General features: G+C 41.1%; 1 protein-coding gene across 2 annotated transcripts in view; it reads right to left on the reverse strand.

Annotated features, from left to right (window-relative positions):
• LRFN5 (leucine rich repeat and fibronectin type III domain containing 5) overlaps window positions 1-19193 on the reverse strand; it is a 148392-nt gene that overhangs the window by 14514 nt on the left and 114685 nt on the right. For both annotated transcript variants that reach the window (XM_032224503.1, XM_032224424.1), the window contains exon 2: window positions 3819-5226. In XM_032224503.1, coding sequence (XP_032080394.1) covers window positions 3819-5206 — 1388 coding nt within the window. In that variant the 5' untranslated portion in view covers window positions 5207-5226. The remainder of the gene's footprint in view (window positions 1-3818; window positions 5227-19193) is intronic.

The raw sequence follows: 19193 nt of genomic DNA on the forward strand, positions 1-19193 counted from the left end.
AAAGCCAGAAAAAGGCCAAAATAATTACACTTCTTGCTTTCATGTTTCCTTTAGAACATAGAAGTTGTTCCATTTATTACATTTAAGTATGCAGCTCCCAGAATTCTCAAAAGCATTCTTCAGTCAGTTGTGTTGAACTGTAAGTCTGCATAGAGACTCATGCTATTTATTCTCCAAAAAGAAACAATATCCCCCCCCTTTTTTTTAAAGCTTGGAAACAAGGCCCAGGGGCAACCTAAATGGGCTGGGAGCTGCCTGGCTACCACCCACATTTCTCCTTTTTGCTTCTCATGAGCTCAGAAGCAAGTGTGATTAGATATTTCATTATTTATTCATTCATACTTTCATTCATTTGATTTATTTAGCTGCCCTCCTCAGCATGGAAACTCATCCTCCCTCAAGAATCTCGGTCTCCATCCTAATTCATATACATTGATCTATAAAATGTATGTTCTTTCTACACTGGAGGGAAAATAAACTTTATCTCCACAATCATTTTCTAAGAGATGAGTTGGAAGCATCTTCTGTTCATAGGTGGACAGATAGATCTCCTAGAGCTGGGGGGATAAGCAGCAAAATTAATTCTAAGGCTTTGTTCTGTGCTGGAATTATAGTACCTGAACTATTACATTTTCTATTATCCCAGCTTATAGAGTCAAATATCCTTCTTCTATCTGAGAGTGAGTTCATGTACACAACAGGTGACTGAACCAGAGACCAAAGTGGCCTCAATTTAGCAATAGCAATAGCACTTAAACCTATAAATCGCTTTACAGTGCTTTGCAGCCCTCTCTAAGTGGCTTACATAGTCAGCATATTGCCCCCAACAATCTGGGTCCTCATTTTACCCACCTCGGAAGGATGGAAGGCTGAGTCAACCTTGAGCTGGTGAGAATCGAACTGCTGGCAGTCGGCAGAATTAGCTTGCAATACTGCATTCTAACCACTGAACCACCACAGCTTTTATTGACCAAGTCACAAAGGACTTTCTTAGAGTCATCAAGAAGCCAGACATCTGAGGTTCAACTAGAACTTTATTTTATGTAGCAGCTTTCCTCAGCTAAGATTTCTGAATCTTTTCCATATCAATAGAAGGGAATGTTCGCAGCTGAAGGTTGAACCATTGGGCCCTTATTGTTTCTGAGCCTAGTTGTTTTCTTGCAGACCTTTCATTACCCAATTAGGTAACATCATCACTGCTCTGGTGATATTAGCTAGTTGAGTAGTGAAATATCTTTCCCATATACCTCTCTCATCTATGTTTTTCTTTTTATCAATATACTTTTAAAAATACTAACAGTATGTATATTTTAATCCCAATCATCCTTGCCTGTTTTTTGCTTAAATGATCAGAAAATGATATGCTTATTGCAAAAATAAAAAATCATCTTGATTTGGTGTTTTTTAAGCGGGGGGGGGGGAGGTGTTGGTCCTGATTCTTTTAATCTGCAGGACCAGCTCCCATCCAAGGATATGACATTAAAAAAAGATACTAAAGGATAAACTGTTCTTGAACTGTAACTGGTCCTTTAATAGTTTCCAAAGCAAATCCCTATTTAGCAAACCAAAGTCATTGGCTGTTTCCCTCTCTGCCCCAAATGAGATTGAATAATTGGAATTTTCCTGAGAGGCAAATATGGGCATCTTTTCTAGAACTGTCATCCCAAATAGAGGGTATTAATGCCTTCTTAGCTACATTAACCAGATTACCTTGAAGGATTAAAGTTCAACAAGGATTTGTACAAAAATAAAACAAATTTAAATAAATCAGACTTCAAGGCTGAAAACGACACTGCCCTTTGCCCATAAAGGAGGACAATCACTCAGGCCTCCCTCTGGATGGAAGCCAAGATCTAATAGCTCTCATTAATTTATTAATTGGTTTATTTTAAAAAAAAACAACAACCAGATCCTGTTTTTTCAGTTTGCTAGAATTCTCAGAGTTGCTTAGAACATTCACAAATAACCAGAACATAAAAACAGTAATGAATCTAACAGTCCGGGGAAATAAAATTCTCTGTTTTAATAGACCATCGTCGGTTGTTCTTAATATTTGGGCAGGAACATATGGAGGCATATTATCATCTGGGTCATATTCCTAAGCAATCAAGAACCCTATTTTAAAAGTTAGTTCCTGGAATATGCAGACAATACATACACATTTTTACACTCTTCCCCAAAAGACCTGTGAACAAGAAATCAATGCATTTAACACAGCTGTCACTACTGCTGTTCATCATGTTGTTAGGGGTGTTTTTTGAGCCTGGTTAGGCAATTAGCTCTCACAGGCCCTGGCCCATTAATGGTTGCTGGAGTCAGTTTATTTGCCTGCAGAAATATTATTTGATCACTATCGCTATCTATACCGCAGCTTTTAATACAACCTTTCACCCAAACCACCCAGTAGCATTAATACAGCACTTTGGAAATAATTTAAAAGGTTACTTTGGAGGACACAGGGACTTGAATGCTACTCTTGCCTGCATTTCTTTAAACCATAGCATTTCCCGTGCCTAGGAAAAGACGGAAGTTGCTTTAAAGCAGAGGTGGGGAACTATGGCCCTTTTATGACTCGTGGACTTCAACTCCCAGAATTCCTGAGCCCAGCCATGCTGGACCAAGAATTCTGGGGGTTGAAGTCCACAAGCCATAAAGGGGCCATAGTTCTCCAATTCTGCTTTAAAGCATGGTTGTCCAACCTTTTGGTTTGCCTGGGCCACATTGAGTGAAGAGGAAATGCCTTGAGATCAGTGGTGGGTTGCAGGCAGTACGCCCCGGTATGCATGTACTGGTGCCTGCCAGAAGCACCGTAATGATGCTTTGGAGGGCCAGCCCGGCCGCCCTCGTTCCTTACCTGTATTTGAAGGGAACGGGCCATCTGCACACACACGCGCAGCATATGATGCCTGCACAATGCTCCACCAAGCAGCTGGAGCATCGCAGGTGGTGTGTACGCATGCGTGCGCAGTGCACGTGGTGCACGCCCGGCTCCCACTGCAGCGTACCGGTTGCAATGGGAGCCGAAACCCACTACTGCTTGCAATCCACATCAAATGTATAATATAGTTAATGTGCATAAATTATATAATGTTAAAAGTTTATGACCTTGTGGAGCTGCATTACTAGCTGTCTAGGGTCACAGAATGGGCATGGCTGCTTTAAAAGGTTACAGGGAGCTACTACTTTCATGCTCTCACATACGGATTACCCTTTTCTGAATTACCTCCAAAGTACTCCAAAGCCCTAGGCCCTGAACCATCATTCTCTCTCCTGTGACACAAACCCAAGCATGGCCATAAACAGAAAAACCTGAACTTTGACTGGGATAAGAGTTCATATCCAAAGCAAATGTACCACCCATCATTCCTTTCCTTAAATATATCCAGTGAGCAATTCAGCAGTTAAGAGATCAGTTACATAAACTATGGAGAAACAACTCAGGAAGCCGACATCCAATGCTTTCCAAACACAGTACTGACAATACCCCCAAATCCTTCAAAAGATGATTACGCTAATGGATCAACAAATACAGTAGTGTGATTGTGGAGCTGCAAACTAGAGAAGTAGACCCACAAACCATCCAAGATCATTCTGCAACTTTTAAAAAAACAAACCCGGAGTTCTTGGATTAAGCTTCAGAGCCCATCTACTACCATGTGAGCTAGGTAACCACTTTGTGTGGTTTCTCCTTGCAGGAGGTTGTTACATTATCACTCTTTCCTTCCCAACCTATATATCTAACCATCTGTCCAATATGTAATAGGAATACAGTTTCATTCCTGATTTTTCTGGAGTTGAGCTGGGCCGGAATCCCCTACCTGTAAACAAGCGAATCATCATATGTTCCATTATACTGAATTTGGAACATACGTATCCCGGGTATATTCCTTTGGAAATTAAATTTAAGCAGGGCAGTGGATGATGTGGCTTCTGCTATCACCACCTTCTTGTCCTGGCTAACTTTCGTTTCCCCGTTGCTACTGCTTGCATTTGAGCCAGATTTGGTCGAAGTTGATATATCCGAGGAGCCAGGATCTGGCTCATGGATGTGGTTTGTGCTGTTTACTATGTGAGGCAGTTTGATTATGTGAAGATCTACAGACTGGGTGTCTTCCCCCGCTGGGTTGGAAGCAATACAGGTGAAAGAGCCTGTATCCTTCATGGTTGTAATATGAATGTCAAGAGTTCCGTTGTCGTACACCAGAGACCGGGTTGCATTAGAAATCAGCTTGCCTTCTGGGGAAATCCAATGTATAGCAGGCTCTGGGTCACCACGGGCTTTACATCTCAGGATGGCTCTTTGGCCCTCAAGCACTCTGAGCTCATGTGTGTGCCTAGTAATGAGGGGGGGTTCGCACAGGAACTCCTCCTCGGGGACCGACCAGAAATAGCGACCAGACAGAACAGAAGGTGAAGCACAAGTCTCCAGGTCGTCCTCCCTGGAAAGGCGTCTCAGCCACAAAAGTTCACAATTGCAATGAAGAGGATTCCCTCCAAAGCTCAGTGCAAATGTGGATGGGCTGATGATTCCTGAGGTGGCTAAAACCTGAGCTCGCTGGAAGAGAGGGTCAGGCGGCAGCTTATGCAGTTTGTTGGACGTGACGTCCAGCCGGGTCATCTTGTGGAGGTGGGAGAAGGTCCCCTTGGGAATGTTGATGATCATGTTGTGGTCCAAACTGAGGGTGTGCAAGCTGACCATCTTCTCGACAGCATCCCAGGGAATGGTCTCCAGGTTGTTGTAGGACAAATCCAGCTCCTCAAGAGCCAAGACATCGTCAAAAGCGGTGGAGGAGATCATGGTCAGCTGGTTATTGTTCAATATCAAATGATGCAGATTGGAAAGCCCACTTAACATATCATGGGTGATTTTAGTCAATCGGTTACTGTTCAAGTGCAAAGCCCTCAGGTTGCGCAGGTCAGCAAATGCATGAGGGGTGATGAAACTAATTGTATTCCTAGACAGCGTCAGGTCCACCAGGCTGGTCATATTGGCAAAATCTTTCCGCTTGATGCTTGTAACAAAGTTGTCTGCCAGCCGCAATTCTACTGTCTTCCTATCAATGTCAGGAGGGACAAACAATAGCCCTTTCTTTGCACAAAGTGTAGCAAGATTGGGAGACCAGATCTGGCATACGCAGCGCTTGGGACAAGTCTCGGCCTTCAGCACTAAGCCAATGAAGAACAGATATAGAAGCAGTTTTTCCATTGTAGAACAGGGTCAGGATCCTGGGGAAAAAAGAAAAGAGAATACACAGCATTAGAGGAGACCATGTCAAGGGCATGGAAATCAAGAAGTCCAGGCAGTTCAAAAGAATATAAAGGTTTATTGCACACATGTGCTCTACAAGAATCTGAACCACTAGCAGTCAAAGCAAATTGATGGTAGATACGAATCAATAGAAATCAAGATAGGCTGAACTTAAAAATCCCTTGTGGACATGAAAGGATTCGAGACTGATGACCCGTTTGATCCCTCCCTTGGCTTCAGCCTGGTCATCTCCCACAAAGCAATTCTACAGGGACATTTTACAGGGAAAACAAGATCTCAGAAGCATATATGGTTCTTCGCCAGGGGAGTGCAGATTCTACTTTACTATATTCCAGCTCACAAGAGAATTAAATGGACGGAACTATCTAAGATTTCAGTGCATCATTTCTAGCAACAAATTCATGGCTGCAAAATATATGTCTTTTGATAGCCCAGCAGGTATATTTGGTGTCTGGGAATCCTGGGAATTCCAATTCATGTGTGAAAGGGAAATAACTTGTTTCCCTTCAATAATAAATGAACCATGGTAACTTAATCCTCTTAGTAACTAAAGATTAACATTGCATCCACCATTAGAATAAAATCCAACAAAGGACTGGTATAGCCTTATTTTGCATTTTTATTCAAATAAGCTTGCTAGATCAGGCTGTTAAAGGTTACTTGCTCATGGGAATCTGGGACATTTCATTCAGCTTTGCCTGTAAGCTTATGATCCTGAATTCTTGCCAAAAATGGGCTCCCTCCTGCACACAATCAACCAAAACTGATGGTCTGGAGGATGCAGACATTTGTTTTACTACCTGCTTCCTGGGAAATTCACCTCCAGGTATTTTATAGAAAAATACTGGAGCGTGTCATAAAATCACAAGTGGACACAAAGTTGAATTTCAGAAACAAGTTGGAGTGGAGATTACCAACTAACTACAGATGATATTCTGCTGGTTCGGACAGGTTCACCCAAACTGCTAGCAGAAATAGTGGCTCTATGCCATCCCATTTAGGCACCTTTTTCAGCCAAAGTGCATGCACAGAAGGCTGAGCGCTTGTGTGTATGGGGCTCGTACGAGTAAAGAGTGAGCACGCATGCTCACATTTGCGAACCAGTAGGGATAGTAAGTGACTACCATCCCTGCAACTCACAATCCAAATCATCCAGCAATATTATAACAGAGTTAGAAGGGACTTTGGGGGGTCTTCTAATCCAACCCCCTGCTCAAGTAGGAGACCTTATATCATGTTTCAGACAAATGGTTGTCCAATCTCTTCTTAAAAACCTACAGTGACAACAGAAGTACTTGCCCTTTTTCAAAAGACCTCCATTAGATAATTTACCACTCCCAATCTCAGGTTTTATTGCTTTAGCAATAGCAATAGCATTTAGACTTATACACTGCTTTACAGCCCTCTCTAAGCGGTTTACAGAGTCAACTTATTGCCCCCAACAATTGAGATCCTCATTTTACCCACCTCGGAAAGATGGAAGGCTAAGTCAACCTTGAGCCTGGTGAGATCTGAACTGCCAAATTCCAGGCAGCCGGTGATCAGCAGACATAGCCTGCAGTACTGCACTCTAACCACTGCGCCACCGTGGCTCAAGGAAATATTGACTCAATCAAATCATGTTCCCTCATTAATTTCTGATGCAACATAAGGTTCTTACATCACCCACAGGTAGCAAAACATTTGGGCCTGAGGGACTGTCCGAATGGGGATTACATCTTTATTCAATAAGAGCAACTTGGCTCATCTGAAACCTTAAGTTTTGAATAGGTTCTCAAAACATGTACAGTACACCACAGTTATTCACATTTGTAATTAAGCACCCCTAAAGTATATAGATGGGGGGCACAGTGGCCTTATGGGGATATAGTGACCTAGCAGTTCAGACACTGGGCTTGTCAATCGGAAGATTGGCAGTGTAAGATCCAAATATCACAATGTGTCGGTTGAGCTCCTGTTCCTGCCCCTTACAAATGGAAGTAGATAAATAGGTACCAGTTTGATGGGAAGGTAACAGTGTTCTATGCACCTTGGCATACAGTCATGCCAGCCACATGACTATGAAAGCATTTTCAGACAATGCTAACTCTCTCTGCTAAGATATGGGGATGAGCACCACCACCTAGAGCAGGGGTGTCAAACTCGCAAAGTCATGTTATCGTCACGTGACATATTGTGACTCCCCCCCTTTGCTAAACCAGAGTGGGCATGGCCAGCATGTGACACATCTGACCCATAGGCCATGAGTTTCACACCCCTGCCACAGAGTCAAACACACCTGGGCAGCAGAAACTTTACCTTTATCTTTAAAGTATATAGGCTGCCTATGCTTTCACATCAATACATAATTGATCTCTCTTCTAAAAATGCCCAAGCTACTAGCAATTGTGCAGGCAAAATCCTGTTATTATTAAGAGCAGAAAAAAATTAGGGAAAGATTTAAAAATAGAGATATTAGAAGGCAGATTGGTTTGGGTCCAAGAGAAGCACGACTGACTGAGGACAAAGACGTGGTAATGTGTAACTTATTTATTCCACACATTGTCTAAGATGACACACATCTTTATCTAGATGGCACTGTTCAGCAACAGTAACTGAAAAATATGCAAATGTCTGGTAAAACTGATACAACTTTTGTTGTAGAGTCTGAAGACTGTCTGCCAAGAAGCAGCAGTGGCTCACTGTTCTCTCCTCCTACACTTTGGCATCTTGCACATACTCAAAAAAAATATCACCAAGATTAGGGTCACCTAATATTTCAAGTCACAGATTCAATGCCTGGAAAGCTGCTGCCATTTGATCACTAAATCTCTTCACAACTAAACCGTCTTGCAATAAAAACTACCTGTCAGGCCTGCAGTCATATTCCTTTCTGGATCTTTGGCCTGCCACACTTTCTATTATTTTATTATGCTGTTTCTAATGGAGGAAAATGAGAGGGGGAATGGTATGGAGTAAAATGCTATGTAGCCAAAACAAAATTCCTTTCTAGAATTCAAGGTCGTCCTTTGTCTCTACACCTCTGCACCTGACCGGAACTGGATGGGTGAAACTGTCAGCATGGCAGTGGGAGATTGGACCATATGATGGACTTGTGGGTGTAGGGGAAAGATCATGAAATTTCAACTGGGTGGGGAAAACTGGGAAGCTTTCAGATTCGGGTTTTCCCAGATGTGCCAACATGGCTCTCTTAATAAATTGGAACTTTGAGGAATACTTTGCCTTGGACTCTGATTTAATTTTGGATGTTATTTGGAACCCTGACACTACCTCCAGTTCACACTTCTTTTCCATAAAGGGCATGTAAAGGGTGAGCTCAGAGTCTGCAGTTGAGCCATATATATAACACATGCACGTTCAATTCTTAAGATATTCTACCGATTATCCGTATTATCGTAATTTCTTTTATACACCCAAAGGAATCCTGCTTTACATTTTTCTCAGGTCACTTTCACAGATTTGCATTTTGTGTGCGCCTAGAACACATTTTTCATTAATAAACACATTTATGCATGCATGCATATTATTTTCCCGGTTTCCCAAATAGATGTGTTTACTTCACACTTTTTGTGCTGAGCTACATTTCAAGACAGATGTTGACAGCCTCAGTGAATTACCTGCTTGTTTATGGTGGAACAGATTTAGTTTTAGCAGTTAGATGATTCTGCACGGAAATGAATCCATTAACATTTTTCTGGCACCCCTAGTTCAGCAATTCCCAATTCAAACTTTCACCTCCGGGAGCCCGAGACAAGCCATGACTCTCACGGCTTTGACAAAATGAAAATCATGTATATATCCACACTTTTATAAGCTGCTTTTCAAAGCTATTTATTGTAAGATGAAAAGAAGGGTTTAAGAGATTAAAACGGAAAAACAGAAACAAAAATTTACATTTCAATAGGAAAACCACAACAGCCAGCAACAGCCTAATAATATCAGCAGGTTGCAGTTAAAACATGCTAAGATTGGGTAAAATAAAAAAGAGGTTTGCTTTATTATGTATTTATTTCATTTATTTATATCCTGCCTTTATTATTTTTACAAATAACTCAAGTTGGCGAACATATCCAACACACCTTCCTTCTCCTATTTTCCCCACAACACCACCAGTAGGAGAGAGTGACTGGTGCATGCTCACTCAGCTGGCTTTCATGGCTAAGGCAGACTAGAACCAGTGGTGGGATTCAGCCAGTTCACACCTATTCGGGAGAACCGGTTGGTAACTTTCTAAGTAGTTCAAAAAACCGATTGTTGGAAGAAATCTCCTTTTGTTTTTTTCCACTTTACAGGGCTAATCCTGTAAGGAAGGCAGGAAGGAAACATTCTGGTGTTGTTTCTAGCCTTTATTGACCTGCTTACAGAAACTGCCTCTCCGGTTAACCCTTATTACATTGTAACAGCTAAAGCAAAGCACCCATCAACCTGAGTGACCTTGAGTTGGCCAAGCCCACCCAGTCACATGACCGCCAAGCCCCACCTACCCAGATAGTCATTAGGGCAGAGAACCGGTTGTTAAATTATTTGAATCCCACCACTGACTAGAACTGACGGTCTCCAGCTTTCTAGCCTGGTGCCTTAATGACTAGATCAAATTGCCCTACATTATTGGCAATAATCTTCAGCAGGAAGATTATTATAGGAAGTCGAATAGATAGATTAATAGATTAAAAGATACACTAAAACCCACTTTGCCCAGGCCAAAATAACACTATTATGTAAAACATCATTAGAGGCCCCACAGCCGCCCAGCTCTGGGAACAGAGCCAGTGGTTAAATTCAATTTTTTCTACTACCGGTTTTGTGGGAGTGGCAGGAAAAGGATACTGCAGAATCTCCATTCCCACCCCAATCTGGGGCCAGCCAGAAGTGGCATTTGCCGGTTGTCCGAACTGCTCAAAATTTCCCCTGCCGGTTGTCTGAACTACTCAAAATTTCCACTATCGGTTCTCTAAAACCTGTCAGAACCTGATAGATTTCACCCCGGAACAGAGCTGGTCTTAAGAGACTTCTGGAAACCAAGAAGAGTGAGAGTCTCTGTGTGTGTGTGTATCTCTAGAAGGAAGAGGCTACAACAGAGAATGCCTGCTTTCTTGGCTCCATACGATCACAACATCAAATTGATGAGACTTGTATTGTTCCTTTCTCCTGACCACATTGAGCAGACAGAAACAACTGAAAAAAGGTGATCCCTCAAATAGCCAGGCCCTATTCCCATGAAGGTGAACCTATGGCACACATGCCACAGGTGGCACACTGAGTCCTCTCTGCAGGCACGCAAATCGTCACCACCTCAGTTCCAGCGCGCATGTGCATGTGCCTCCCGCCGGCCAGCTGATTTTTGGATCTCTGTCACGCATGCACGCGGGCAAGGTGCAGGTAGGAGATGTGTGCGCATGCACAGGGGCAGGGCGCACACAGGGGTTGTGCATGCATGCATGGGGCATGCATTGCATTATGGGTATGCATGTGCTTTCGGTACTCGGTGTCAAAAAGGTTAGCTATCACTGCCCTATTCCATGGCTAACTATCACCTTTTGAATTTATCAAGGCAATATGAATCTTAGTTGTCCATAAGTGTTACATATGTCTATTTTCTTCATTTAATCCCCCCCCCCCCTAAAATAAGAATTTCTGGTGATCTGTGAGCAAACGTTGCCCTTCGGTTATTTTGTTTCTCAGCTCTGGAGACTTTAAAGATTTAGAAATGCTAATATAATTCATTTCAAGTGGATCCTGATTTAGATGTTACATTCATTTTAATTGAATGGTTTGTTGACTATTTATAGGTTGAATTGCAGGTAAATATTTCAGAATTTCATCAGAGAAATTCAGTTATTTCTGTTTTGAAATAAAAGTATATCTCCTTCCTTTGCTCCAAATGCTTGTTTTTCTTGTTTTCCATATTTCAAAACTGATGCAGCTGTGTATTGATAAAGCAGTTGCAGTATATGTACAATGTTATAAAACTTCAAACTGATGAAAACACAGTTCCTTCTCCTACTCCCCAATGTAAAATGAAACTGTGAGTATGGCAAAAAGATAACGACACAGATATTTGCACAATTTCTTAACTGTTCAGAGTCCAGATGCGAATTTCTGCTGGGAATTAAATTGGGGAAAAAATCCTTACTAGCCACAGTTCTAGAAAATTTATGGAATTGTTCTATTGATTCCCAGTTAGAAGTAGTAACTTAAATCAAACACAGATTTTAAAAATCAGACCAGTTTTTTCAATACCAGCTTATTTTGTTCCATGTAGCAATTTTTTTTTCTTTGCTGCAGTTTCAAGAAATCATTTCAGGGATAAAGATATGAACTTTCCAGATATTCTGAAGGCACCAAAACCTATTTCTGTTCAGGGGAAAAAACCTTACCTATTACAGATGTAATACACTTTGCTATTTTAAGAAGATGTAATACTATATGTAAAATATGGTTTATTTGCATAATTTTCAGTTTGCTAAATTTATTAACAGTAAAACTATAATTTAGCTGCATAATAATTATGTTTGCCAGTTGAATTTATTTTTAAAATGTTATTTACAGAAGAGGAGGACAAAGAGGAGATCCGCTGATCTCTGGTTTATCAGCAATAGATAAAGCCAGGTGCAAATCAGTATGAAATTCTCCTTTCTTCTTTAGTGAAAATAGAAGACCAACAGAAGAAATCTATTTTGCAAGGAATTGGCTGGGGAATTCTGGGGATTGAAGTCCACATACTATAAAAAACACTGGTCTAGATAAGCGACTTCTATTAAAAAAAAATCATTTGGAAGGAACAGCGGCAAGCAACATATAAAGGACTTTTTGGTTGTGTTTTTTCTTCATAAACTTTCTATTCAAAAGCAGCTGCCACACCAATTCCAATAGCAATAACTGAATTCTCTCTACCAGTAATGATAGCTGGTACACCACCAGAAGCTAATGAAAGATGCTTTTGTGCCTGCAAACTACTTGACTTCTCAAACATAAAAACAGAGCCAATGGCATGAACCAATTACAAACACGGTCCATTCAAAAGTATAGTCTCTCTCATAAATTTTATAGACTAAATAATTTATTCCAAAACTAGCTTCTGTGGATTTTAGTTCATGTATGCCACAATAAACTTTATGGCACCACCATGCTCTGCGGTTTTGAAGTCAAACGCTATCAAATCAATTTAGATCATCCAACAAAACAATCTATACAGTATCAGGATGAGTTTTGGTCTGTCTCTTGCTAGTTGTTTAGGCAAGTATTATTCCCAGTTACCAATTCAAGGAGAAGCTCTTTAAAAGTTCCCAGAAACTGTAACGGATGTAAAGTGCAGCAGCTAGGCTGATAATCACTGAAGTAAATGATGCTACTATTGAAAATCTGCACTGTGCACCAACTGCTTACCGGGCAGATTTCAAGGTGGATTTATCCATGAAGTCTAAACGTACAGTGATATCCAATACACATCATTAATTGGTTTCATGAGTGGTACCAAAAAGCAATAGCAATAGCAGTTAGACTTATATACCGCTTCATAGGGCTTTCAGCCCTCTCTAAGTGGTTTACAGAGTCAGCCTATTGCCCCCCACAATCTGGGTCCTCATTTCACCCACCTCAGAAGGATGGAAGGCTGAGTCAACCTTGAGCCGGTGAGATTTGAACCGCCGAACTGCAGATAGCAGTCGGCTGAAGTGGCCTGCAGTACTGCACTCTAACCACTGCGCCACCTCGGCTCTGAATACCAAACAATTTTTTATTTATTTATTTGTTTTATTTGTTTAGTTTATCACTCATCTACACGATAACAGGAATAAGCATGAATAAGAACACAGGAAATGGGTACAAATAAAAGGGAGCATTAGGACAGGGAACAGAGGTGGGTTCCTACTGGTTCAGCTGAACTGGTAGTGGTTTGGCAGCCTGGGTCGCTGGAACTGGCAGCGACCCAGGCCTGCCATGCCCCAGAACCGGTTCTCCTACGGGGCCACCATCTTGATTTTCGGTTCTGTGCATGCGCAGAACAGTTGTAATTGCATAAATTTATTTTTTCTTTTTTTTAATGTTTTGCGCATGCACACATCTATTTTTGTGCAAATGCGCACAGGCACACTGGACCGGGAGTAATGCCGGGAGCAACCCACCCGTGACAGGGACAGTTGGCATGTTGGTGCACTTATGCACGCCCCTTACACACCTCTTAGGAATGGGGTGAAGTCAAGAGTAGACATTCTAAGGTTAATGTTTTGGGGGTTTGGGGAAGAAACCAAGAGTCAGGTAGTGCATTCCAGGCATTGACCACTCTGTGCTGAAGTCGTATTTTCTGCAATTGAGTTTGGAGTGGTTTACCTTGAGTTTGCATCTATTGTGTGCTCGTGTATTATTGCGGTTGAAGCTGAAGTACTCATTGACAGGTAGGAAATTGTAGCAGATAATTTTGTGTACTATGACTATGGGTACTATACCCATGAAGAATAATGCAATGAGGCACAAGGGAGTTGACAACGATAAGTTTTAGCTTGTGCATTGAGTACCAAACAAACAGTGAGTACCGGGACAAAATCGTCACATTAAAATCCACTGAATACCAACTTTGATGAGTTTCAAAACAGTTGAGTATCAAGGTACCACTGTATATAGAGGAAAGAGCCATCTTTCCTCCTTAGATTAAGTAAATCAGAAGAATTTCTGTTGAAGATGCCTCCAACAGGATTATTTTTCTGGGACATAAGAGAGGGGCTTCCCTGAGATGCTCCCTGCAATGCCGTATACTCTATTGGAAGTATCGAATCATCCTCACTCTCTCGGCATTTAGAAAATCTCTAAGGACACATGGCTTTTAATTGTTAAATTATTTTTTAGTAACAAGTTTTTCTTTGAAGGAGATGGGCAGTTCAGAAATATGAAAAAAAAATAAACAAGCAAACAAATAAAAAAATTATAGTTAATTTTAATCTGACTCATCAACTTTTTATATGCTGTTTTTTTTAATTTGGTTCACAATATTGAGTATTCACCAAGAACAGAAAAATGGGGTAAAATAATGAAGGTATTGCTCCTGCCAAAAGCAATATTTAGATGTTAACTCCAGCATGCAAAATAGACATACTAAATTATGGGAAGTAACCATCGAAATGGGATTTGGAATGGGGTTGATTTTTTCCCAATTACGGTATCTTATTTGGAAACAACTTCATGTCCAGTTTTGTGATTGCTTCCAAACTCAGAGAACGGCCTAGGATTACTTTATTAGAAACTAGTCGATAAACCAGCATTGCCCCAGTATTTATTTATAGGGGGAAAATGTCAGGAACAAACATAACTTCTAATGTTGGATTTTCCCCCTTACCAGAGGAAGCCCCCTTGCGGAGTACTGTGACGTCATTACCATGGCAACTCCACTGCACTGTACAGTAGACACCATTTTATGGCAGTACAGTAGAAGCCATTTTAAGGCAGAACAGGCTATATCTTAACAGAACACACACTGTTAAGGGTGTCTTACCCCCACCCCCCAGTATTTGTTTCCAGAGAGTATGTCATCTGTGTACCAAGGTTGGTTGAAATTGCTCGAGGCATTCCAGAGTTATGCTGGAACACACACACACATACACACACTCATTTTTATAGAGAGAGGTTCGACTCATTCAACAATGCACCAAGCCAAAGCTTTGATCTGCTCAACAGATCAGTACGATGCAAGATATCTGGATGATGCAAACGTTTTGTGGAGAAAATGCTTTGGACCAAGTCAAGAATGCAGAAGGCAGACATCTAGGATGCTTCTGGTTGCTTCACAGCTGAGCATCAAACTTGTATGCACATTTAAAGTCACCTGATTTTTTCAGTGAAAATTCTTTTGCTCTCTCCACTCTCTCCTGCAATATAATAACATCAGCATTTTCCCCTACCAAACTCAGGGAATTTAACAGAGGGCTATTCTATGACAGTTGTACAATTTCAATATCCAGAGTCAGCTTAGAACACCTGCCAGCAAAATTGCCACCTACTCAAAAAAAAAAAAAAAAAAGGCACAATCTCTCCCGTGATTCTTCCTTGGAAGAATTTTTGGCAAACTACTTTTGCTTGGTGAAGACAATTAATTTTAGAGGTTTTTTCTTAAATTTTCTAGGATTCTTCCTACAAATGCAAAATCTGCTTTTTTTGATTAACTGATTATTGATCCGTTGGTTGCAACACAAATTGTCCAATCAGCTTTGTCACCCAAGCTTGATGTGTTGAGCTAAGAGAAAATGACTGGTCCAAAGTCACCCAGCTGGCTACCATTCCTAAGGAAGAACTAGAAATCACAGTTCCTGATTTCTAGCTTGGTGCCTTAACCACTGGAACAATTCTTACCATAGCTTAATTACTTCTATTTCTCCCCTGACTGCTTTACACTGTGAACCCCAGTCTTCTTGCAGATTTTATTGAGGACAAAGCCAATATAGTTGTAAGTGTATGCTGGCTTTTATTAACTTCCTGTTTCATATCTATCACTTGGTTTCAGCTCTCCCTCCCCCTTTAAATATTTCTCCATCTGTAGTGAACATACAGTTGTGTAATTTGCAATGAAAAATGTGTTGTTTTCACATCCCCACACCCCGAAAATTTCAGCCACTTTTGTCAGAGTTTAGGGACTGAGAGAAGCAGCTAATGACTCTCTTGCCAGCACCGTCAAAAATGCCGAGGGAATCAGTGTTCAGTGGTTTTAAGGGAAAGTCACAGAACAACAAATTCATTTTTTACAGGCAGCTGAGAGGGTAATCTCTTCTCTGCAGAATCCAATATTGCTCCAATTTATACATTCAGTTAAAAAGAAAGCTACTGGGCTCCATCATGGAGAACCAGACAGCTCAGGACTATAAATGGAGCAATTAAATTTGCTTCCTTTTGTGCCAGCCTCAATTCAAGAGAGAAAGATTATTCTGACGTTTTTTTCTTTAAAAAAAAAAAATCTCTCTGCTGAAAATGAATGAACAAAACACATGTGCATTAATTCTAACAATAAGCACATTTAAAAGGTGTTGTTTAAGCTCATCTTTTCAGGGTTAGGTGTTGTGCCTTCTGAGGCCGCCCATGTGTGACAGCCCTGGAAACTGGATTTGTGTGAACCAGAGTTTCAACAGTTGGAATTGGTAGAGACTGATCCTTGATATTTAGTTACAGACAGCTTAAAGGCCGATTGTGCATTATCATGAATCTCTAAGGTTTAGAATAGAAAATGCCACCTATGGAAGAGTACAGAGAAGACCAATCCTCATATTTGTCCACTCAAGTCAAACTTGGAAGGTTAAGGGATTTTCTTTTGCTTAGCAGATTGGCATTTGGCTGCTGTCTTCCATATACTGTATTTTTCGGAGTATAAGACGCACCTTTTTCCCTCAAAAAAGAGGCTGAAAATCTGAGTGCATCTTATACACTGAATACAGCATTTTTTGCCTCTCAAAACCAAGCCCCGTTCACCAAAATGGCCGTGCAGAGCCTGTAGAAGTCTTTCAGAGAGCTCCTGGGGGCTGGGAAAGGCAGAAATGAGTGAACAATGGGTTATTTTTTGCTCAATTTTGCCCCCTCCCGAGCCCCCAGGAGTACTCTATAAGCCTCCTAAAGGCTATGCATGCAATTCTTTTGACAAAAAATGGGCCCGTTTTTGTGAAAAATGGACTGTTTTTTGCTTGCTTTGGGGAGCCTCCACCCCTCAGGAGCACTCTGCAAGCCCCCTAAAGACTATTCATGCCTTTTTTTGGAAAAAAATGGGCCTGTTTTCACACAAAAACGGGCCTTTTTGGGGATTCTTGCAGAGCGCAAAAACTTTTTTTTTTAATTTGCCTCTTCAAAACCTTGGTGCGCCTTATACTCCAAAAAATACAGTACTTCATATTCTCACACTTTGCGAGCTGCTTCTTCTTACTTTCTTTTGATGTGCTAGAAACCAAACTGAAAGGCATTCCCTTTGAGCTTTTGCTTCTAAAATCCATAAACCACAGATATTGGACCCAAAATTTCTGTTGTTAAGTGAGACATTTGCTAAGTGTATTTTGCCCCATTTTATGACCTCTTTTGACACAGTTGTTAAGTGAATCACTCCAGTTGATAAGTTAGTAACACAGTTGTTAAGTGAATCTGGCTTTCCCATTGACTTTGCTTGTCATGACCCTGGGACATGGCAAAGGTCGTAAGTATGAACCAATTGCCAAGCATCTGAATTTTGATCACATGAGCATGGGTAATGCTACAAAGGTCATGTGAAAAAATGGTCATAAGTCACTTTTTTCAGTGCCATTGTAACTTTGAAGAGTCATTAAATGAACTGTTGTAAGTCAAGGACTACCTGGACCAGAGAAAATAATAAAGTTTTCCAGAAACACTATTTCCACCCACCAATTCTTTGAAAATGATGACCATAAAAAAGGCCTTTGGGAGTTTTAGATTATGCAGAGCTGTTTGCTGCCCAGATAAACTGCAGAATTCTCTCTACCTAAAACGTGAAGAGGAGGCAAGAATATTTGAAGCTGTCTTACAATGAGTGGATAATCAGTCTATTCTGGCCTGCTATGATTGGCCACAGCTCTCCAGATAGGTAAGCATCGTTTCCACATAATGGATGGAAACTCACCAAGGAGAGATTCAACCTAGAAATAAGGAGGAATTTTCTGACAGCGAGAACAATCAACCAATGGAACAGAAGTTGCCCTCGGAAGTTGTGGGAGCTTCATCACTTGAGACTTTCAAGAAGCTTCTTCCACGTGTGCAGGTTGAAGATTGAATTGCAGCCATACAAAGAAGTAAGCATCCTCATCAGTTATCAGACCCCCCAAAAAAGCAGCAGAAGTGCCCGGAATATCCGGTGCTAATTAACTAGCAATTTGTAGGGACAGATGGATGCAAGTAACCTTTGCTGGCCTATTGTTGAAACATATGGAATCCCTTCCAGGTTAAGGCTGCCCTACCTGCTTCAGCCACAGGCCAGCTATACAGTGCCAAAATAAGCACTCTGTGGTAGAAAAGGAGAGCCTGGAAAACCTGGGGATAAAGAGCTGCTGGCATGCTCCTAAAATATTGAATCAGCAAGTGTTCAGATGGTGCTAAGGAAGCAGCTCCCTCCCACATCAATATGGACTTCCCAGGTATAGCGATCACAATGTTATCCAAACAGTAATATGATCAACCATGATTAAATCCCCATAACTAAATAAAGTGTTCTTTGAGTCAAGGCTGACATCTGGTGACTACATGGACATGCCTGCATAGTTTTCTTGACAACAATGCAGAAAAATGCACATCTTTCTTTCTTTCTTTCTCTTTCCTTCTTTCTTTTGTTCTTTCTTTCCTTCTTTCCTGGGTGGGTGGGTGGATGATAAGATAAATAGATTTTCCAGTCTAAACTACAGCCTGGGATTTCAGCCAAGGTCAGCCAGGTGCAGCCAAAAACAGTTGCTTCTGCATGGGATGTTTGTGTTAAAGGCTCGATTATTTGTAAGCAGGTTTCAGCCAAGATTGATCTGAGAAACCAATTCCCTTTCCCCTTCTCCCTTCTGCATCAGGTTCTATTGATTGATCTTATGTTTATTATTTTGTGTTTAGAGATGTAGCTCCAGAAGCAACCTTCCCTTGCATCTTGTATCCTACGGATATAAGAGGTAGTAGGAATAAGAAACAAGGGACTTCCATTTGAAGCAGTTGTTCTTTCCCTAGACTGGAAAGTTGAAACTGGTAGACTTACCTCTTGAACTTGCTTCCTACATGAAGAACACAGTATTTCCTTTCTACAGCTGCTTTTTCCTACCATGAAAGCTGAAGAATGCAAATTTTAGAGGGTATAACTGTCTTAAACTTTACTTGCTTTGAGGGATTCTAAACATGTCTTTAGGTCAGTGTTTCTCAACTTTAGCAAGGCTGGCTGGGGAATTCTAGGAATTGAAGTCTACATATCTTAAAGTTGCCA

This window comes from Thamnophis elegans, chromosome 1 (genome assembly GCF_009769535.1).
Source record: "Thamnophis elegans isolate rThaEle1 chromosome 1, rThaEle1.pri, whole genome shotgun sequence".
Classification (NCBI taxonomy): domain Eukaryota; kingdom Metazoa; phylum Chordata; class Lepidosauria; order Squamata; family Colubridae; genus Thamnophis; species Thamnophis elegans.